Source organism: Ornithorhynchus anatinus, chromosome 1, assembly GCF_004115215.2.
Source record: "Ornithorhynchus anatinus isolate Pmale09 chromosome 1, mOrnAna1.pri.v4, whole genome shotgun sequence".
Lineage (NCBI taxonomy): Eukaryota > Metazoa > Chordata > Mammalia > Monotremata > Ornithorhynchidae > Ornithorhynchus > Ornithorhynchus anatinus.
The window spans coordinates 134701635-134719197 of NC_041728.1; the positions used below are offsets into that span (position 1 = coordinate 134701635).

At 45.9% G+C, this 17563-nt stretch overlaps 1 protein-coding gene across 2 annotated transcripts in view; it reads right to left on the reverse strand.

Annotated features, from left to right (window-relative positions):
- Window positions 1-17563, reverse strand: part of DGKG (diacylglycerol kinase gamma) — a 340544-nt gene that overhangs the window by 19641 nt on the left and 303340 nt on the right. For both annotated transcript variants that reach the window (XM_029061465.1, XM_029061482.2), the window contains one exon: window positions 1178-1298. In XM_029061465.1, the coding sequence (XP_028917298.1) occupies window positions 1178-1298 (121 nt within the window). The remainder of the gene's footprint in view (window positions 1-1177; window positions 1299-17563) is intronic.

The window sequence follows — 17563 nt, forward strand, 5'->3', positions numbered from 1 at the left end:
CCACATGGGGCAGGGACTATGTCCAGCTCAAGCCCGTCACTGGGCAGGGATTGTCCCTATCTGTGGCCGAATTGTATATTCCAAGCGCTTAGTACAGTGCTCTGCACATAGTAAGCGCTCAATAAATACTATTGAATGAATGAATTTTCCTGTATCCACCCCAGCGCTTAATACGGTGCCTGACACATAGCACATGCTTAACAAAAATTATCACTACATAAAATAAATTACAGGTAAGGGGAGGCAGTTATCGCCAATGGGTTCTAACCTGAGAGCCTTGATATCCATCCCTACTTTGAGATTGTAAAGCATCATTTACAATGAATTTATAATTAATTTAAATTTACATTTAGAGAAGCAACATGGCCTAGTGAAGAAAGCAGGGCCCTGGGAGTCAGTGGACGTGGGTTCTAATCCTGGCTCTGCCACGTGTCTCCTGTGTGACCTCAGGCAAGTCACTTCACACCTCTGTGCCTCACTGACCTCCTCTGCAAAATGGGAATTAGGATTGGGAGCCCCATGTGGGACAGGGGCTGTATCCAACCTGACTGCAATGTATCCACCCCAGCGCTTAGACCAGAGTGCTTGGCACATAGTTAGTGCTAAACAAATACCATTATTATTCATCCACAACCTTTCCAGGATCCACAATTATTATTTTTATATTCTCATTTTAAGGTAAACTCTGGATCTGGAAGTGATAGCGCTAATGACAAAGATGAGAAGAGAGAATATCATTTTTAACATCTCCGCCTCAAAGATGGAAAATTCTGGAAGTTCCAGGAGAAGAGGAGTCCGAGCCCTCCCGTTATATAAAGAAGTCTTCTCGGCATTTCTGCCTGGGAATGAAAATCTGTTCTCCAGGGCCTGGGAAGTCAGTCGTTTTGGGGTATGACATTACAGAAAGCCAACCATCTGGAATCCGTGGGGAAATTTTGGCTGGGATTGTCTGCATAACTCTACTTCATTCTTTGGACCAGAGCTATTCAGCAGTCCTCTTCTTGGGGACAACATTTTGGTCGTGGCAAAAGATTGGCTCTCGAAGATCGACTTGCCAGGTCGGGGTCTGTCTGAACATGCCAATCCATTCGCTCTTTACCACTGTAATAAAAACCCTCTGCCATTTTGCGGGAGTTGAGTGGGGTTCCAGAAGATTCCGGGTAAGTGGGAAGAATACCTGATAGTTACAGAGGAACACTGAGCTAGTCTTTTCCCAGCACTCTTCAGTCCAGTGTAGATCTGTCCCATCTCCATTGCTCCTTCGAGTCCCACTACTTCAAGGAGCTGGTCACTGAGATCTGGGGAAATGGAAAGAGAAAATGCATCATTGATATTATGTTGAAAATAATAATAATTCATAATAATGGTGCTATTTGTAAAGCACTTACTCTGTTCCAGGCACTTTACTAAGCTGTGGGGTGGATACAAGCAAATAGGGATGGACACAGTCCCTGTCCCACCTGGGGTTCACGGTCTCAATCCCCATTTTCCAGGTAAGGGAACTGTGGCCCAGAGAAGTGAAATGACTTTGCCAAGGTCACAAAGCAGACAAGTGGCGGAGCGGGGATTAGAACCCACGACCCCAGGCTCCCAGGCCCGTGCTCTATCCGCTACTCCGGGCCGCTTTAACTGCATGGCAATCAAAGATAATGGAAGGAATTTCTAAGCTCCCCTAACTTCCTGTAGGCAGGGATCAGGTCTATCCACTCTATTATATTGTATTCTCCCAAGCACTTTGTACAGAGCTTAGTACACAGCAAACGCAGATCTCCACACAGAAAGCGCTCAGTAAATACCAGTAACTGATTGACTGTGTCGTGCATACTTAAGATCTGACCCATGCCTTAGTTTCTTTATCAATCAAATCAAAAGTGTACTGACAGCCGGAGCTCTGACAGCTTTCTGGTCCGTTTCACTTGGAGAAAGTTACGTTGAGTTGGTGGAGACGGGGTAGCAGAACCATGATATGGTTCCCTCATGCTTTTCCTCTGATTGGTTAGGAGTATTCATGATTGCAGCTGACACCTAAAGATGATGGAGTCTCTGGTCACCTGTATGCCAGTACCTGTCACATCTAGCCGTGGGGTAGGAATAGGAGCAGGAATTTGTGGATACTAAGGCCTGAATTTCTTTCCATAAAAAAAGTCAAATCCTGACATCGGGATTCCTTGAATGGGCACTGAAGTGGATTAGGAATGGATTAGGAATGGCTGCCTACATTATCCACTCTCTCCTAGTGCCTTTAAGTGTTTAGTCTCGGAACACCAGCAACGTACACAGTTGAGCGGGATTGACCAGCTATCCTTCTACTTAGACTGTGAGCTCCATGTGGGACAGGGACTGTGCTCACCTGATTATCTTGGATCTACCCCCAGTGCTTAGTATAACATTTGGCATATAGAACTGGCTTAACAAATACCACAGTTGAGTTATTATACAGACTACTAGTAATGAGTCTATTACTGATAGACTCATCGATCAGTTATTATTCTAGTCTGTAAGTTCATTCTAGACTGGGAACCCATTGTGAGCAGGGAATGGGCCCATTATACTTTCTTCTCCCAAGCATTTAATACAGTGCTCTACACACAGTGCTCAATAAATATGGTCGATTGATTGAGTATATTAGAGCTCTTGAACTCTGAACTGCTACTGACATGCAAAGAAATGCCACTGGACATTTATCCAAGAAGCAACTCACTCTAAATATTTAGTAATTCATTCAATCGTATTTATTGAGCGCTTACTGTGTGCAGGGCACTGTACTAAGCACTTGTAAAGTACACTTGACTAACGATTATATACATATGAATGTTCATTTGTACAATCATGTATTCAGCTATTCCATCCTGACATATTTGTAGTATTTTCTGTTATATCCTTGTCTTTCTCCTGCTCCTCTCTTTGAAATAATTTTTGTCTGTCTCTCCCTCATTAGATTATAAGCTCCTTGAGGCAGGGAATATTTGCTCTTCTTCTGTTGTATTGGCCCAGGTATTTGGGGGGTGGGAGGGGGAATGAATAAAGGGAGCAAGTCGGAGAGACAGAGAACCCCACTCACTGAAGTAGCTCAGCTTAGTGGAAAGAAAACTGGCTTGGGATTCTGAGGACGTGGGTTCTAATCTCGGCTCCGCCGCTTGTCTGCTGTGTGATCGTGGACAAGCCGCTTAACCTCTCTGTGCCTCAGCTACCTCATCTATAAAATGGGCATTGAGACTGTGAGTCCCACATAGGACAACCTGATTACCTTGTATCTACCCCAGTGTTTAGAACAGTGCTTGGCACATGGTAAGCGCTTAACAAATACCATCATCATCATCATTTAGGACTGTGCCCGGCACAAAGTAAGCATTCAATAAATACCATTGATTGATTGATGGTTCAATCATTATTGCCAGCATTTGTGGAGCACCTAATGTGTGTAGAGTGCTCTACTGGGTATTTAAGAATTTATAACTGAAGTAATTATTCATAATGTGTGATGATACTCTAAAGAATTACAGAGTTGCACTGTCATATTAAAAAATGGTGCAGAGTTCTTGTGTTAAAATTAAAATTTAACCCTATTTTGAACAAAGATACTTTTGAGCCGCTCTATGAGTAAAAATAAAATAGATTTATAATCATGGTGGTATTTGTTAAGTGTTTACTAGGTCTTAAGCATTGTTGTGAGATCTGGGGTAGATGGCGTAATGGATAGAGCACAGGCCTGGGAGTCAGAAGGACATGGGTTCTCATCATGAAAATGAGTGCATGAGTTCGCAGGCTCCACCTCTAGTCTGCTGTGCGACCTAGGGCAAGTCACTTCAATTCTCTGTGCCTCAGTTACCTCATCTGTAAAATGGGGAGCAAGACTGTGAGCCCCATGTGGGACAGGGAATGTGTCCAATCCAATTTGCTTGTATCCACCTAAGTGCTTAGTACAGGGCCTGGCACATAGTAAGCGTGTAACATATACCATAATCATTATAATTATTATTATTACAAGGTAATCAGATCGGACGCAGTCTCTGTCCCAGTGGGACTTACAGTCTAAAGAGGATATTGAATCCCTATTCTACAGATGAGGAAACTGAGGCACAAAATGATGGGAAGTGACTTGCCCAAGGCCACACAGCAGACTAGAGGTGGAGCCTGCAAACTCATGCACTCATTTTCAACCCTGATAATCAAAGGCACAGTGCACAAGAAACTTAGATCATTTGAAATTCTGCTTCTCTAGCCCCAGCTCCCTGCTGACTTTTATTTTTATTTTATGTATTGTGGATTTGTCCTTGTCTCTTATGCTGTTTTAATGTTTTATTGTTTCCTTTCTCCTGCTATGTCTGCCTCCAGTCCTCTCCCCCGCCCATATTCTTATTATCGTGACTCCCTTGAGGGACACGCTCTGTGTCTAATCCCCACCTCTGTACTCTTTCCCAGCACTTAGTACAGGGCTCTGCTCACAGTAAGTGCTTAAGAAATACTATCATTTCTACTAAAACCCGACTGAATCACGTCCTGGCTCGGGAGAGGTAGGACACCCGCTCTGGTCTTCATTCACCAGGGTTGGTTAGGGGAGCGGAGCTGGTGAATCCTGGCCAGAGGCATGTCCCACAAAGCATCATCCTGCCTGTTCCACCTCCGATGTATTTCTGGCAACAAACATTACGATGGATCAACTTGACTTGAATAACTCCTCTTAGGCTAATGGACTTACACGTGGTAGGGAAATGGCACCTCCAGGATACCTAGGAGAGTGTATAATAATAACAGTAACAAAAATAATAATGAAAATAATATCTGTTAAACGCTTACCATATACTAAGGGTTTTGGTAAATGCAGGACAAGCAGGTCCCACATCGGGCTCACAGTCTACTTAAGGGAGAGCAAAAATAATAATGATGGCATTTGTTAAGCGCTTACTATATACCAGGCACTGTACTGAGTCCCGAGGTGGACACAAGCAAAGCGGGTTGGACACAGTCCCTTTCCCACATGGGGCTCACAGTCTCGCTCCCCACTTTACAGATGAGGTAACTGAGGCACAGAGACGTGGAGTGATTTGCCCAAGGTCACAGAGCAGACAAGTGGCAGATCTGGGATTAGAACCCAAATCCTTCTGACTCCCGGGCCTGTGCTCTATCCACCACGCCATGCTGCTTCCCAATCCAGTTCCTGGAAAGGATTTCCTTAAATCTCCTTGGGAATATTAAAGCCCCCCTCTAGGCTGCAGGTTGGTCATGGGCAGGGAACATGTCTTCCAACTCTGTTATAGTGTCATATAATACTCTCCCAAGCACATAGTACAGTGCTCTGCACACAGTAAGCACTCAATAAATATGATTGATGGACTGGCTGATAGACTGAGAGCACAAGAGAACAGGGCATAGAAGCTCATCCTTTTCATTCATTCATTCCATCGTATTTATTGAGCATTTACTGTGTGCAAAGCATTGTACTAAGAGCTTGGGAGAGTACAATATAACAGCAGTCACATTCCTACCCACAATGAGCTCAAAGTCTAAATAAATACATTGTGCTATTTGCTAAGCGCTTACTATGTGCAAAGCACTGTTCTAAGCGCTGGGGGATACAAGGTGATCAGGTTGTCCCACGTGGGGCTCACAGTTTTTTAATCCCCGTTTGACAGATGAGGTAACTGAAGCACAGAGAAGTGAAGTGACTTCCCCAAGGTCACACAACCGACTAGCGGCGGAGCCGGGATTAGAACCCGTGACCTCTGACTCCTTAGCCCGCGCTCTTCCCACACTGAGCCATGCTGCTTCTCTAAGTCTAGAGACGAGCTGCAGGGGAATTTATAATTTCTCACGTTAGAAGCAGAATCCAATAGTATTTCTTCCTAGATTTCCTTAGGGCCTGCAATAGGACAGACCTGTTTCCTTGTTGGAGTGTGGGTTTCATGTCTGGCTTGGATTATTACGACATGAGTCTCAATCAATCAATCCTATTTATTGAGCTCTTACTGTGTGCAGAGTACTGTACCACACGCTTGGGAGAGTGCAATATAAGAGAGTTGGCAGACAAATTCCCTGCCCACCATGAGTCTCCTATAATTCTGGAGTAGAAGAAAAGGCAGCGTCGAAACTCTCCCCCTCGTCCCTTCTGAATGTGTATTAATATAATTGGTTTTCCCTTTGCTGGCCGGATAGTTTTCTCCTCTCGCACTGGTCCCTTTCTCGGAACTTTCCTACAAGCTGTGAGAAGAGACTGTTCCCCTCAAACTCCTCTTTTCATTTGGATTTGGAACCGGAAACTGCAAGGGATAAACGCTTGCTTAGAAAAATGCCAGAGGGCCCAGGCCTTCTGAAAGAGTCTTGATCAAATGAACAATGGATGTCTAAAGCTCTTGTAATTTAATTAGGTTCCTTCCCAACAAAGGCTTGAATTAGCATTTGGGGAAACTTATTGTGTCACTGAAACCATATCTTAGCCCTCAAAGACAATACGGTTTGGTGAAAGAAAGAAAGAGAGAGAGAGGAAAGAGACAAAGAGAAAGAAGCAGTACTGATAAGTGCCGGGATTGAAAGGCAGATATTCTTCAAGAAGTTATGGCTGACAGACTTGTGATGTCTACATGATTTCTCTCCTTTAATGTTCTTGGAAACAATTCTGAGAAATAACAGGCCTAATACGTCCAGACATCCAAGCTTTAGAACCTAATAGTTTTTGTCTATTAACTTTTCCTGGTGTATGACTTGAATTTCAATGTTCGCTCACCTCCCGTGGCTCTGTAAATAGTCAACCTCTTGCCTGGGAAGCAAGAGCTGATGCCCGGGGGAGGAATGAGGAATAAGGTAGATTTCATCCCTTCAACCATCTGTTTGTTAACCTGGGTGACGGTGGGACTGTAGGACGGTAGGCAGGGTTCACCCTGTTTCAATATGTTTCTTTGCCCCCTACACCATGGATAATTGAAAACAACACAAACCGACCGGCTCGGATCGCTGGGAGAGACCTCGAGAATGTCATCAGAACCGGTGCCTGGCCTTCAGGCAGGAGAAAGATTAATAATAATTGTGGTATTTGTTAAGCGCTTATTGGGTGCCAGACACGGTACTAAGCACTAGGGTGGCTACAAGCAAACAGGGTTGGAGACGGTCCCTGTCCCTCTGGGGCTCACCGTCTTAATCCCCATTTTACAGATGAGGAAACCGAGGCACAGAGAAGTGCTCTGCCCAAGGTCACATGGCATATAAGTCCACGATCTTCTGACTCCCCGGCCCATGATCTATCCACTAAGCCTTGCTGCTTCTTAAATCAGCCAGGATATTGGGGCATCAATTATCTCTCTTAAACACAGTTCTGGGACTGGATCACCTAGTTGTCAATAAATTCTTCCTTATGCCAACTGAAGTCTCTTCAGCTTGAAATTCTTGCTTGGATCAACACGGTTTTTCCCCATTTAGACTGTAAGCTCACTGTGGGGAGGGAACGTGTCTGTTATATTGTTATAGTGTACTTTCCCAAGCGCTTAATACAGTGCTCGGCACACGGTAGCCGCTCAATAAATACAGTTGACCGACTGACCTCAAAGGGAATGAAGAACAGTGAATCAGCATTCTCTCCAGTAAAACCTTTCATAATGTGAAGACAGCTCTTAATGATGATGATGGTCTTGGTTAAGGGCTTATTATGTGCCAGGCACTGTACTAAGCACTGGGGTGGATACAAGCAAATCGCGTTGGATACAGTCCCTGTCCCACGTGGGGCTCACGGTCTCAATCCTCATTTTACAGATGAGGGAACTGAGGCACAGAGAAGGTAAGTGGCTTGTCCAAGATCACACAGCAGACAAGGGGCCGAGCCAGATTTAGAACCCACGTCCTCAGACTCCCAAGCCCATGCTCTATCCACTAAGCCGAGCTGCTTCGGTGAGTGGGGTTCTCCGCGGCTCTGATTTGCTCCCTCTATTCATTCCCCTTCCGATCCCCATAGCACTTATTTCCATTCCCGTAACTCATTTATTTCTATTCATGTCTGTCTCCCCCTCTAGACCGTAAGCTCGTGATGGGCAGAAAACGTGTCTGCTTATTGTTATATCGTCCTTTTCTAAGCGCTTAGGACAGTGCTCTGCACACAGTAAGCACTCAAATATTCCTGACAGGAAGAGGGGCACAGATTCCAGGTTGGGGTCCTTCGCCCACCGGGGCCAGCGAGCACAGATACCCGGGGGGAAGTGGCAGAGCAGAGGGCGAGTTGGGGGTGCTCCTGCTGCTCGTCCAGCCTGGCCAAGTCTGGAAGCAGGGGGCCAGACCAGTTGACCCCCTTTGGGCCCTGCGGCAGGAAGTCAGGCAGTCCAGCTTGGCGAGTGGCCCGGCCGGACTCGGTTTCCCCACTCGCACTGGGGGACCTGGGACTCGGTTTCCCCACTCTGGCGCTGGGGGAACTGGGGAGGAGGCCCCGGTCTCACTTAAGTCACCCCTCCCTCTCTTCTCCACCTTCTCCATGAAAGAATGCTGATTTTTCACAGGGGCCAATTTCCTGGAACAATTTGAAAATCAATTTTTTCACGGATAATTTAAATTCATGACTAATTTGGAACACCCCTTATTTTTTTATGGCATTTGTTATGTGTTTACTTTGTGTCGGGCACTGTACTAAGTGCTGGGGTAGATACAAGGTAATGGGTTGGTCATAGTACCTTTCCTAAAATGGGCTCACGGTCTTAATCCCCATTTTACAGATGTAACGGAGGCACAGAAAAGCCAAATGACTTGCTCGGGGTCACACAGCAGACCAAGGGTGGAGTCGGGATTGGAACCCAGGTCCTCTGACTCCCAGGCCCATGCCCTTTCCACTAGGCTACGCTACTTCCCAGTTAGTTAATAGTTACCCATCTTTGCCAGATCTTTTCGTGAGAGCTGTCACTAAGAAGACAGCGTGGCTCAGTGGAAAGCGCCCGGGCTTCGGAGTCAGAGGTCATGGGTTCGACCCCCGGCTCCGCCACTTGTCAGCTGGGTGACTTGGGGCAAGTCACTTCACTTCTCTGTGCCTCAGTTACCTCATCTGTAAAATGGGGATTAACTGTGAGCCTCACGTGGGACGACCTGATTACCCTGTATCTACCCCAGCTCTTAGAACAGTGCTCTGCACATAGTAAGCGCTTAACAAATACCAACATTATTATTATTATTATGCCTCAGTTACCTCATCTGTGAAAGATGGGGATTAAGAGTACCTGCCCAATGTGGGACAGCGACTGTGTCCAACTTGATTAACTTGTATCTATTCTGGCTCTTAGAACAGTGCTTGGCACATAGTAATTATTGTTATTATTATTAATAATCATGAGAAGGTGGCTATCTATCCACTGAAAGCTCTATGTCATGAAGTCTTGCTTTATTTCAATCAAGCTATCAAAGGTAACTTCCTGGGAGTAGAGCACTGTACTAAACATTTGGGAGAGTACAATAAAACAGAGTTGATAGACACATTCCCTGCCCACAGTGAGCTTAACGTTCTAGAGGAGGAGACAGACGTTAACACATATTATGGAGAAAATAATTTGAGGGTTTACTATTGAGTGTACTCAATCCCACAAATGCTGTGAAACTGAGGGTGGGGTGAATATCAAGTGCTTAAATGGAATAATAATAATGTTGGTATTTGTTAAGCGCTTACTATGTGCAGAGCACTGTTTTAAGCGCTGGGGTAGATACAGGGTGATCAGGTTGTCCCACGTGAGGCTCACAGTCTGAATCACCATTTGACAGATGAGGTAACTGAGGCACAGACAAGTGAAGTGACTTGCCCACAGTCACACAGCTGACAAGTGGCGGAGCTGGGATTCGAACCCATGACCCACGAATAGATAAAAGTAGTAGAGTCTAGTGGATAGAGAAGCAGCGTGGCTCAGTGGAAAGAGCCTGGGCTTAGGAGTCAGAGGTCATGGGTTCTAATCCCAGCTCCGCCGCTTGTCAGCTGTGTGATTTTGAGCAAGTCACTTAACTTCTCTGTGCCTCAGTTCCCTCATCTGTAAAAATGGGGATTAAGACTGTGAGCCCCACATAGGACAACCTGATCACCTTGTATCCCCCCCAGCGCTTAGAACAGTACTTTGCACATAGTAAGCGCTTAACAAATGCCATCATTATTATTATTATTAGAGCCTGGGAGTCAGAAGGACCTGGATTCTAATCCTGGCTCCACCACTTTATCTGCAGTATGACCTAGGGCAAGTCACTTTACTTCTCTCTGACTCAGTTACCTCCTCTATAAAATGGGGATTAAGACCGTGAACCCCATATGGGACATGGACTGTGTCCAACCTGCCACATCTCCCCCACCTCTCCCTTCCCATCCCCACAGCACTGTATTCGTCCGCTCAACTGTATATATTTTCATTACCCTATTTATTTTGTTAATGAATTGTACATCACCTTGATTCTATTTAGTTGCCATTGTTTTTACGAGATGTTCTTCCCCTTGACTCTATTTATCGCCATTGTTCTTGTCTGTCCATCTCCCCCGATTAGAGTGTAAGCCCGTCAAACGGCAGGGACTGTATCTATCTGTTGCCGACTTGTTCATCCCAAGTGCTTAGTACAGTGCTCTGCACATAGTAAGCGCTCAATAAATACTACTGAATGAATGAATTGAATGAATTATCTTGTATCTGCCTCAGTAGCTAGTACGGTGACTGGCACATAGCGCTTAACCAATACCATAAAAAAGGGTGACCTAGGAAATTGAGGGTTTAGTAGGGGAAGGGCTGTGGAAGGAAATATGATTCTAAAAAAGGGCTCTGCTTAGGGAATCCTTTTTCTTTCTTTCTTTCTTTCTTTCTTTCTTTCTTTCTTTCTTTCTTTCTTTCTTTCTTTCTTTCTTTCTTTCTTTCTTTCTTTCTTTCTTTCCTTCCTTCCTTCCTTCCTTCCTTCCTTCCTTCCTTCCTTCCTTCCTTCCTTCCTTCCTTCCTTCCTTCCCTTTCTTTCCTTTCCTTTCTTTCCTTTCCTTTCCTTTCCTTTCCCTTCTTTCCTTTCCCTTCCTTCCTTCCTTCCTTCCTTCCTTCCTTCCTTCCTTCCTTCCTTCCTTCCCTTCCTTCCCTTCCTTTCCTTTCCTTTCCTTTCCTTTTCCTTTCCTTTCCTTTCCTTTCCTTTCCTTTCCTTTCCTTTCCTTCCTTCCTTCCTTCCTTCCTTCCTTCCTTCCTTCCTTCCTTCCTTCCTTCCTTCCTTCCTTCCTTCCTTCCTTCCTTCCTTCCTTCCTTCCTTCCTTCCCTCCCTCCCTCCCTCCCTCCCTCCCTCCCTCCCTTCCTTCTTTCCTTCTTTATTTCTCTCTCTCTCTTTCTCTCTCTCTCTTTCTCTCTCTCTCTTTCTCTCTTTCTTTCTTTCTCTCTTTCTTTCCCTCTTTCTTTCTTTCTCTTTCTTTCTTTCATATTTATTAAGTGCTTACTGTGTGCAGAGCACCGTACTAAGCACTTGGGAAAGTACATTATAACAATACAACAAGAAACAGTGACAATCCTTGCCCACAAGCTCATAGTCTGGGGGAGAAAAGGGGGTGGTGTAATTATTTGGGAGAAGTAAACTGCAGAGAAGAAAACCAAAAGGGACTTTTCAAAAAAAAATCATCCATCGTGGTTCCATTTTTGATGCCTCCTTCAGATACACCCCGGATGTTCCCTTAAACTCCAGATTCCAAGGCTTCTCTCGACCTCTAATTAATTCTCCGAGAAGCGGCATAGCGGAGTGGAAAGAGTCTGGGCCTAGGAGTCAGGGGATCATTCCGCACTTGCCTGCTGGATGATCTTGGATAAGTCAAGGTGCCTCTGTTCTCTCATCTCTAAAATGGGCTTTAAATGCCTGTTCTCGCTCCCGCTCAGACTGTGATCCCTAGAAGGACAAGGGGCAGTGTCCAATCTGGTTATAGTGATTGTATCTACCCCAGCACTTAGTTCAGTGTTTGCTACATTGTAAGCACTTCACAAATACCACGATTGTCCTCCTCCTCCTCATCAATGGTATTTGTTGAGTGCTTCAGAAGCAGTGTGGCTCAGTGGAAAGAGCATGAGCTTCAGAGTCAGAGGTCATGGGTTCGAATCCAGGCTCTGCCTCTTGTCAACTGAGGCAAGTCACTTGACTTCTCTGCGCCTCAGTTCCCTCATCTGTAAAATGGGGATGAAGACTGTGAGCCCCACGGGGGACAACCTGATTACCCTGTATCTACCCCAGCACTTAGAACAGTGCTCGGCACATAGTAAGCGCTTAACAAATACCAACAATATTATTATTCCAGTGAGCACTGTACTAAGAGCTTTGGGGAGTACAGGAGAGTAAGCAATCTTGGCTCCCCTTTATGCTAAGCATCTGGTAAAGCTGCCTGGGAGCATCTCTACTTTGCTTGCTCCCTGTCTCACTGCTGTTTACAATAATAAACAGTATTTGCTAAATCCTTTCTTTGGGCCAAATGCTGTAGTAGATTCGAGATGATCGGGTCAGAACCACATGGAGCTCACAATCCAAGTAAGACGGAGAATAGATTTGTAAATCCCCATTTTCAGAGGAGGAAACTAAAGCACAGAGAAGTGACGTGACTTGCCCAAGATCACCCAGCAGGCACGTGACTCCTCCACTTGTCTGCTGTGTGACCTGGGGCAAGTCAGTTCACTTCTCTGTGCCTCAGTTACTTCATCTGAAAAATGAGGATGAAGAATGTGAGCCTCACATGGAACACGGATTGTATCCAACCTTGTATCCACGCCAGCCCTTAGTACAGTGCCTGACACATAGCAAGTGCTTAACAAATACCATAAAAAAAACCCAAAACAAAAGCCCGTTGTTGGGCAGGGATTGTCTCTACCTGTTGCCGAACTGTCCATTCCAAGCACTTAGTACAGTGCTCTGCACATAGTAAGCGCTCAATAAATTCAACTGAATGAATGAATGAACCCAGATCCTCTGACTCCTAGGTTGTTGCTCCCGCCACTAGGCCCTACTATACCAACCAAGCCTTTCCCAGCAGCCTCCAGTTAGTAAATCACATTTTTTTTGAGAAGCAGCATATCAAGCAAAATCTCCTCACTATGGGCTTCCGAGGTCTCCATCCCCTGGCCCTTCCCTACCTCACCTCCCTTCTCTCCTCCTCCAGCCCAGCCCGCACACTCCGCTCCTCTGCCGCCGCTCGCCTCCTCACTGGGCCTCGTTCTCGCCTGTCCCGCCGTCGACCCCTGGCCCACGTCCTACCTCCGGCCTGGAATGTCCTCCCTCCTCATAGCTGCCGAACTAGCTCACCTTCTCCAGGAAGCCTTCCCAGACTAAGCCCCCCTCTTTCTCTGCTTCCCCTCCCTTCCCCATCGCCCCGATTCGTTCCCTTTGCTCTACCCCCTCCTCCCCGCCCCACAACACTTGTGTATATGTGTACCTATTTATAATTATAATTCTATTTATTTTTATTAATGATGCGTATCTATAGATGTATATGTATAATTCTATTTATTTATAATGATGCTACTCATGCCTGTTTACTTGTTTTGATGTCTGTCTCCTCCCTTCTAGACTGTGAGCCCACTGTGGGCAGGGATTGTCTCTCTTTGTTGCTGAATTGTATCCCCAGTGCTTAGTCCAATGCTCCGCACACAGTAAGCCTTCAATAAATACGATTGAATGAATAGTGGATAGAGCCCGGGCCTGGGAGTCAGAAGATCATGCTCTGCCACGTGTCTGCTTTGTGACCTTGGGCAAGTCACTTCATTCATTCATTTATTCATTTAATTGTATTTATTGAGTGCTTTATTGAGGCAGGAGAGTTGGGGAATTGTAGCTTAGACCCTGGACTCTAGGATGCAACCTGAGCTATTAGATAACATTCATCATAGAAAGAGTGTGAAAGAATTGGGAATGGAGAATTTATTTGGGAGTACACGGAATCTTGCACCCCTAGACTTTTCTCCCCTGAACCTCAGAAGAACCTCAGAACCACTTCTATGGACAAGCTTAGTTTTAGGAAATACCTGAAGAATTCTTGCCATCCTCTGGTGGGCTGAGCCTTCCTCTATAATCACCCGCCTATCACCCCCGAAAGCCTCTCAATCCCCAGCGCTTAGTACAGTGCTGTGCATACAGTAAGCGCTCAGTAAATACTTCATTGAATGAATGAATGAATGAACGTTAGACCCCAACACTGTTTTTCCCCCCTCTAGACTATAAGGTCACTGGGGGGCAGGGAATATGTCTGTTATATTGTTGTGCTGTACTCTCCCAAGCGTTTAGTACAGTGTCTTGCACACAGTAAGAGCTCAGTAAGTATGACTGATGGATTTTTCAGGGACAACAGCCCTGAATTTTTTTGACTTGTTCTTTCAATCTGGCAGGAAGCCCAGCTCAGGTACTGTGTCTGAAGAACTTCGTACCAAAGAGCATTAGAGGAGATATGTCTCTTCAGAAGACAGGGCGGGAACTCCAGGCGGAGGTCACTGAGTTGTGGGAAGAGAACAGGCTTGGGAGCCAGAGGTCACGGGTTCGACTCCCGGCTCTGCCACCTGTCAGCTGTGTGACCGTGGGCAAGTCACTTTACTTCTCTGTGCCTCAGTTCCCTCATCTGTAAAATGGGGATGAAGACTGTGAGCCTCACGTGGGACAACCTGATTACCTTGTATCTCCCCCAGCGCTTAGAACAGTGCTCTGCACATAGTAAACGCTTAACAAATACCAACAACACCCAGGCTCAGTCTACAACTCAAATCACCTCTGCTCAGATAGGGTCCTCCAGGTTTCCATGGAAACTAGGGTCTCGCCCCCTTGACTGCCCAGGCATCTAAAAGGCACTGGAGTCCGACAGAGCCAGAGACAAATAATCTTGTTTGAACTTTTCCTCCCCAAACACTGTGGAGATGAAATGCTGATATTATTTTGGAAAACTTCAAGACAGCATTAGGAGAGCTGCAGCCTGGAATAGTCTGGAAGAGCAGAGAGAATTGAGGAATGCTGCTTTCTGGAGTTCTAGCCCCCCAAATTCAATCGTATTTATTGAGCGCTTACGGCGTGAAGATCAGGCAGGAAAGAGAGAAATGATAATGATAATCATAACTGTCGTATCTGTTAAGGGCTTACAGTGTGCCAGGCATTGTATTAAGTGTGGGGTAGATAATAATAATAATAATGATGGCATTTGTTACTATGCATCAAGTACTGTTCTAAGCGCTGGAGTAGATACCGCCTAATCCGGTTATACCCAGTCCCTGTCCCGCGTGGGACACCCAGTCTTAATCCCCACTTTACAGATGAGGTAAAAGAGAAGTGAAATGACTCGTCCGAGGTCACGCAACAGACAAGTAGTTAACAAATACCATTAAAAATCAATACAATCGATCGATTGATTAAAATGATATTCTTAGATTGGGAGCCCACAAAAGGACAAGGACTGCATCCAGTTCCCATCTGGTATTCTCGCCCAATGCTTAGTATAGCGTTCTGCCCGCAGTAATCGCTTAATCATTATTATCATTGCTACTGTCACTAGTCATCTCCGGCTATCTCAAACCTGCGAACCTTCTTTCCCCTGCTAAGTGAAAAAGGACTTATCCTCGCCTGCCAACACTCAGTCAAAAGAACGTAACCTCCTTGAGGAGCTGCAGGGAACATACGTTCAGTACCTAATCTAATATTACCCGATAATTGAGACGCATCAGGGAATAAAAGAGAGACCGGTATCAAAATCTCATCTAAGGTCTGAGAGGTCATCACTGAGTATGGTGGATGGATAAACTTCTCCACTCTGCTAAGAAAGAGTAAGAAGCTTGACCTAGTGGAAAGAGCATGAGCCCGGGAGTCAGAAGACCTGGGTTCTAGTCCCTGCTCGGCCACTCGCCGGCTTTGTGACCCTGAGCAAATCAGTTAACTTCTCCGGGCTTCAGATTTCTCCTCCTACTTAGACTGGGAGCCCAGTGTGACCCGATTAACTTAAGCGGCGTGGCTCAGTGGAAAGAGCCCGGGCTTGGGAGTCAGAGGCCGTGGGTTCGAATGCCGGCTCTGCCACTTGTCAGCTGTGTGACCGTGGGGAAGTCACTTCACTTCTCTGGGCCTCAGTTACCTCATCTGGAAAATGGGGATCAATTGTGAGCCTCACAGGGGACAGCCTGATTACCCTGTATCTACCCCAGCGCTTAGAACAGTGCTCTGCACGTAGTAAGCGCTTAATAAATACCAACATTATTATTAACTACTATAGCGGTTAGCACATAGGAAGCCCTTAATGCATACCCCAGGTATTATGAATGTACAGATGTACGAGAATCAGAGGGAGGCTGATACCAAAATCTTTTCATTTAATGTCTGATGGCTCATCGGTGTGTGTTGTGGGTAACCTTCTCCAGCCTGCCTAGAAACATCACCCTCCCTTTCGTTCATTCAAGCGTATTTTTGGAGAGCTAACTGGATGAGAAGCAGCGTGGCTCCGTGGAAAGAGCCCGGGCTTAGGAGTCAGAGGTCGTGGGTTCTAATCCCGGCTCCACCACTTGTCAGCTGTGTGACCGTGGGCAAGTCACTTCACTTCTCTGTGCCTCAGTGACCTCATCTGTAAAATGGGGATGAAGACTGTGAGCCCCACGTGGGACAACCTGATTCTCCCGTGTCTACCCTAGCGCTTAGAACAGTGCTCTGCACATAGTAAGCGCTTAACAAATACCAACATTATTATCATTACACCACTTGTCAGCTGTGTGACTTTGGGCAAGTCACTTCACTTCTCTGGGCCTCAGTTACCCCATCTGTAAAATGGGGATGAAGACTGTGAGCCCCACGTGGGACAACCTGATCATCTTGTATCCTCCCCAGCGCTTAGAACAGTGCTTTGCACATAGTAAGCGCTTAACAAATGCCATCATTATTATTATTATTAAAATGGGGTTTAAGACTGTGAGCTCCACGTGGGACAACCTGATTACCCTGTATCTACTCCAGCGCTTAGAACAGTGCTCAGCACACAGTAAGGGCTAAACAAATACCAAAATTATTATTACTGTATAAAGCACTCTACTAAGCACTTAGAGAGTACAATATAACAACAGACACATTCCCTGCCCACAGTTGTAGACTGTGAGACCGTTGTTGGGATTGTCTCTGTTGCCGAATAGAAACGGAAAGCGCTCAATGAATACGATTGAATGAATGAATGAGCTCACAGTCCAGAGAGGGAGACAGACATGAATATACATAAATAAATAACAGATGCAATAAATAATAGATACAGATATGCATACGGGTGCCGTGGGGATGGGAGGGAAGACGAATGAAGGGAGGAAGTCACGGTGACCCAGAAGAGAGTAGGAGAAGATGAGAGGAGGGCTTAGTCTTGGAGGAGACGGGCCTTCAGTAAGGTTTTGCAGTGGGGGAGAGCAATTATCTGCCTGATATGAGGAGTGAGGGCATTCCGGGCCAAAGGTGGGATGTGGGCGAGAGGTCGGCGGCGAGATTGACGAGCTCGAGGTACAGCAAAGAGGTTAGCATTAGAGGAAAGAAGTGTGCGGGCTGGGTTGCAAGAGTAGCGGGGTGAGGTAGGAGGGGGCAAGGTGATTAAGTGCTTTAAAGTCAACGGTGAGGAGTTTTTGTTTGATGCAGAGGTGGATGG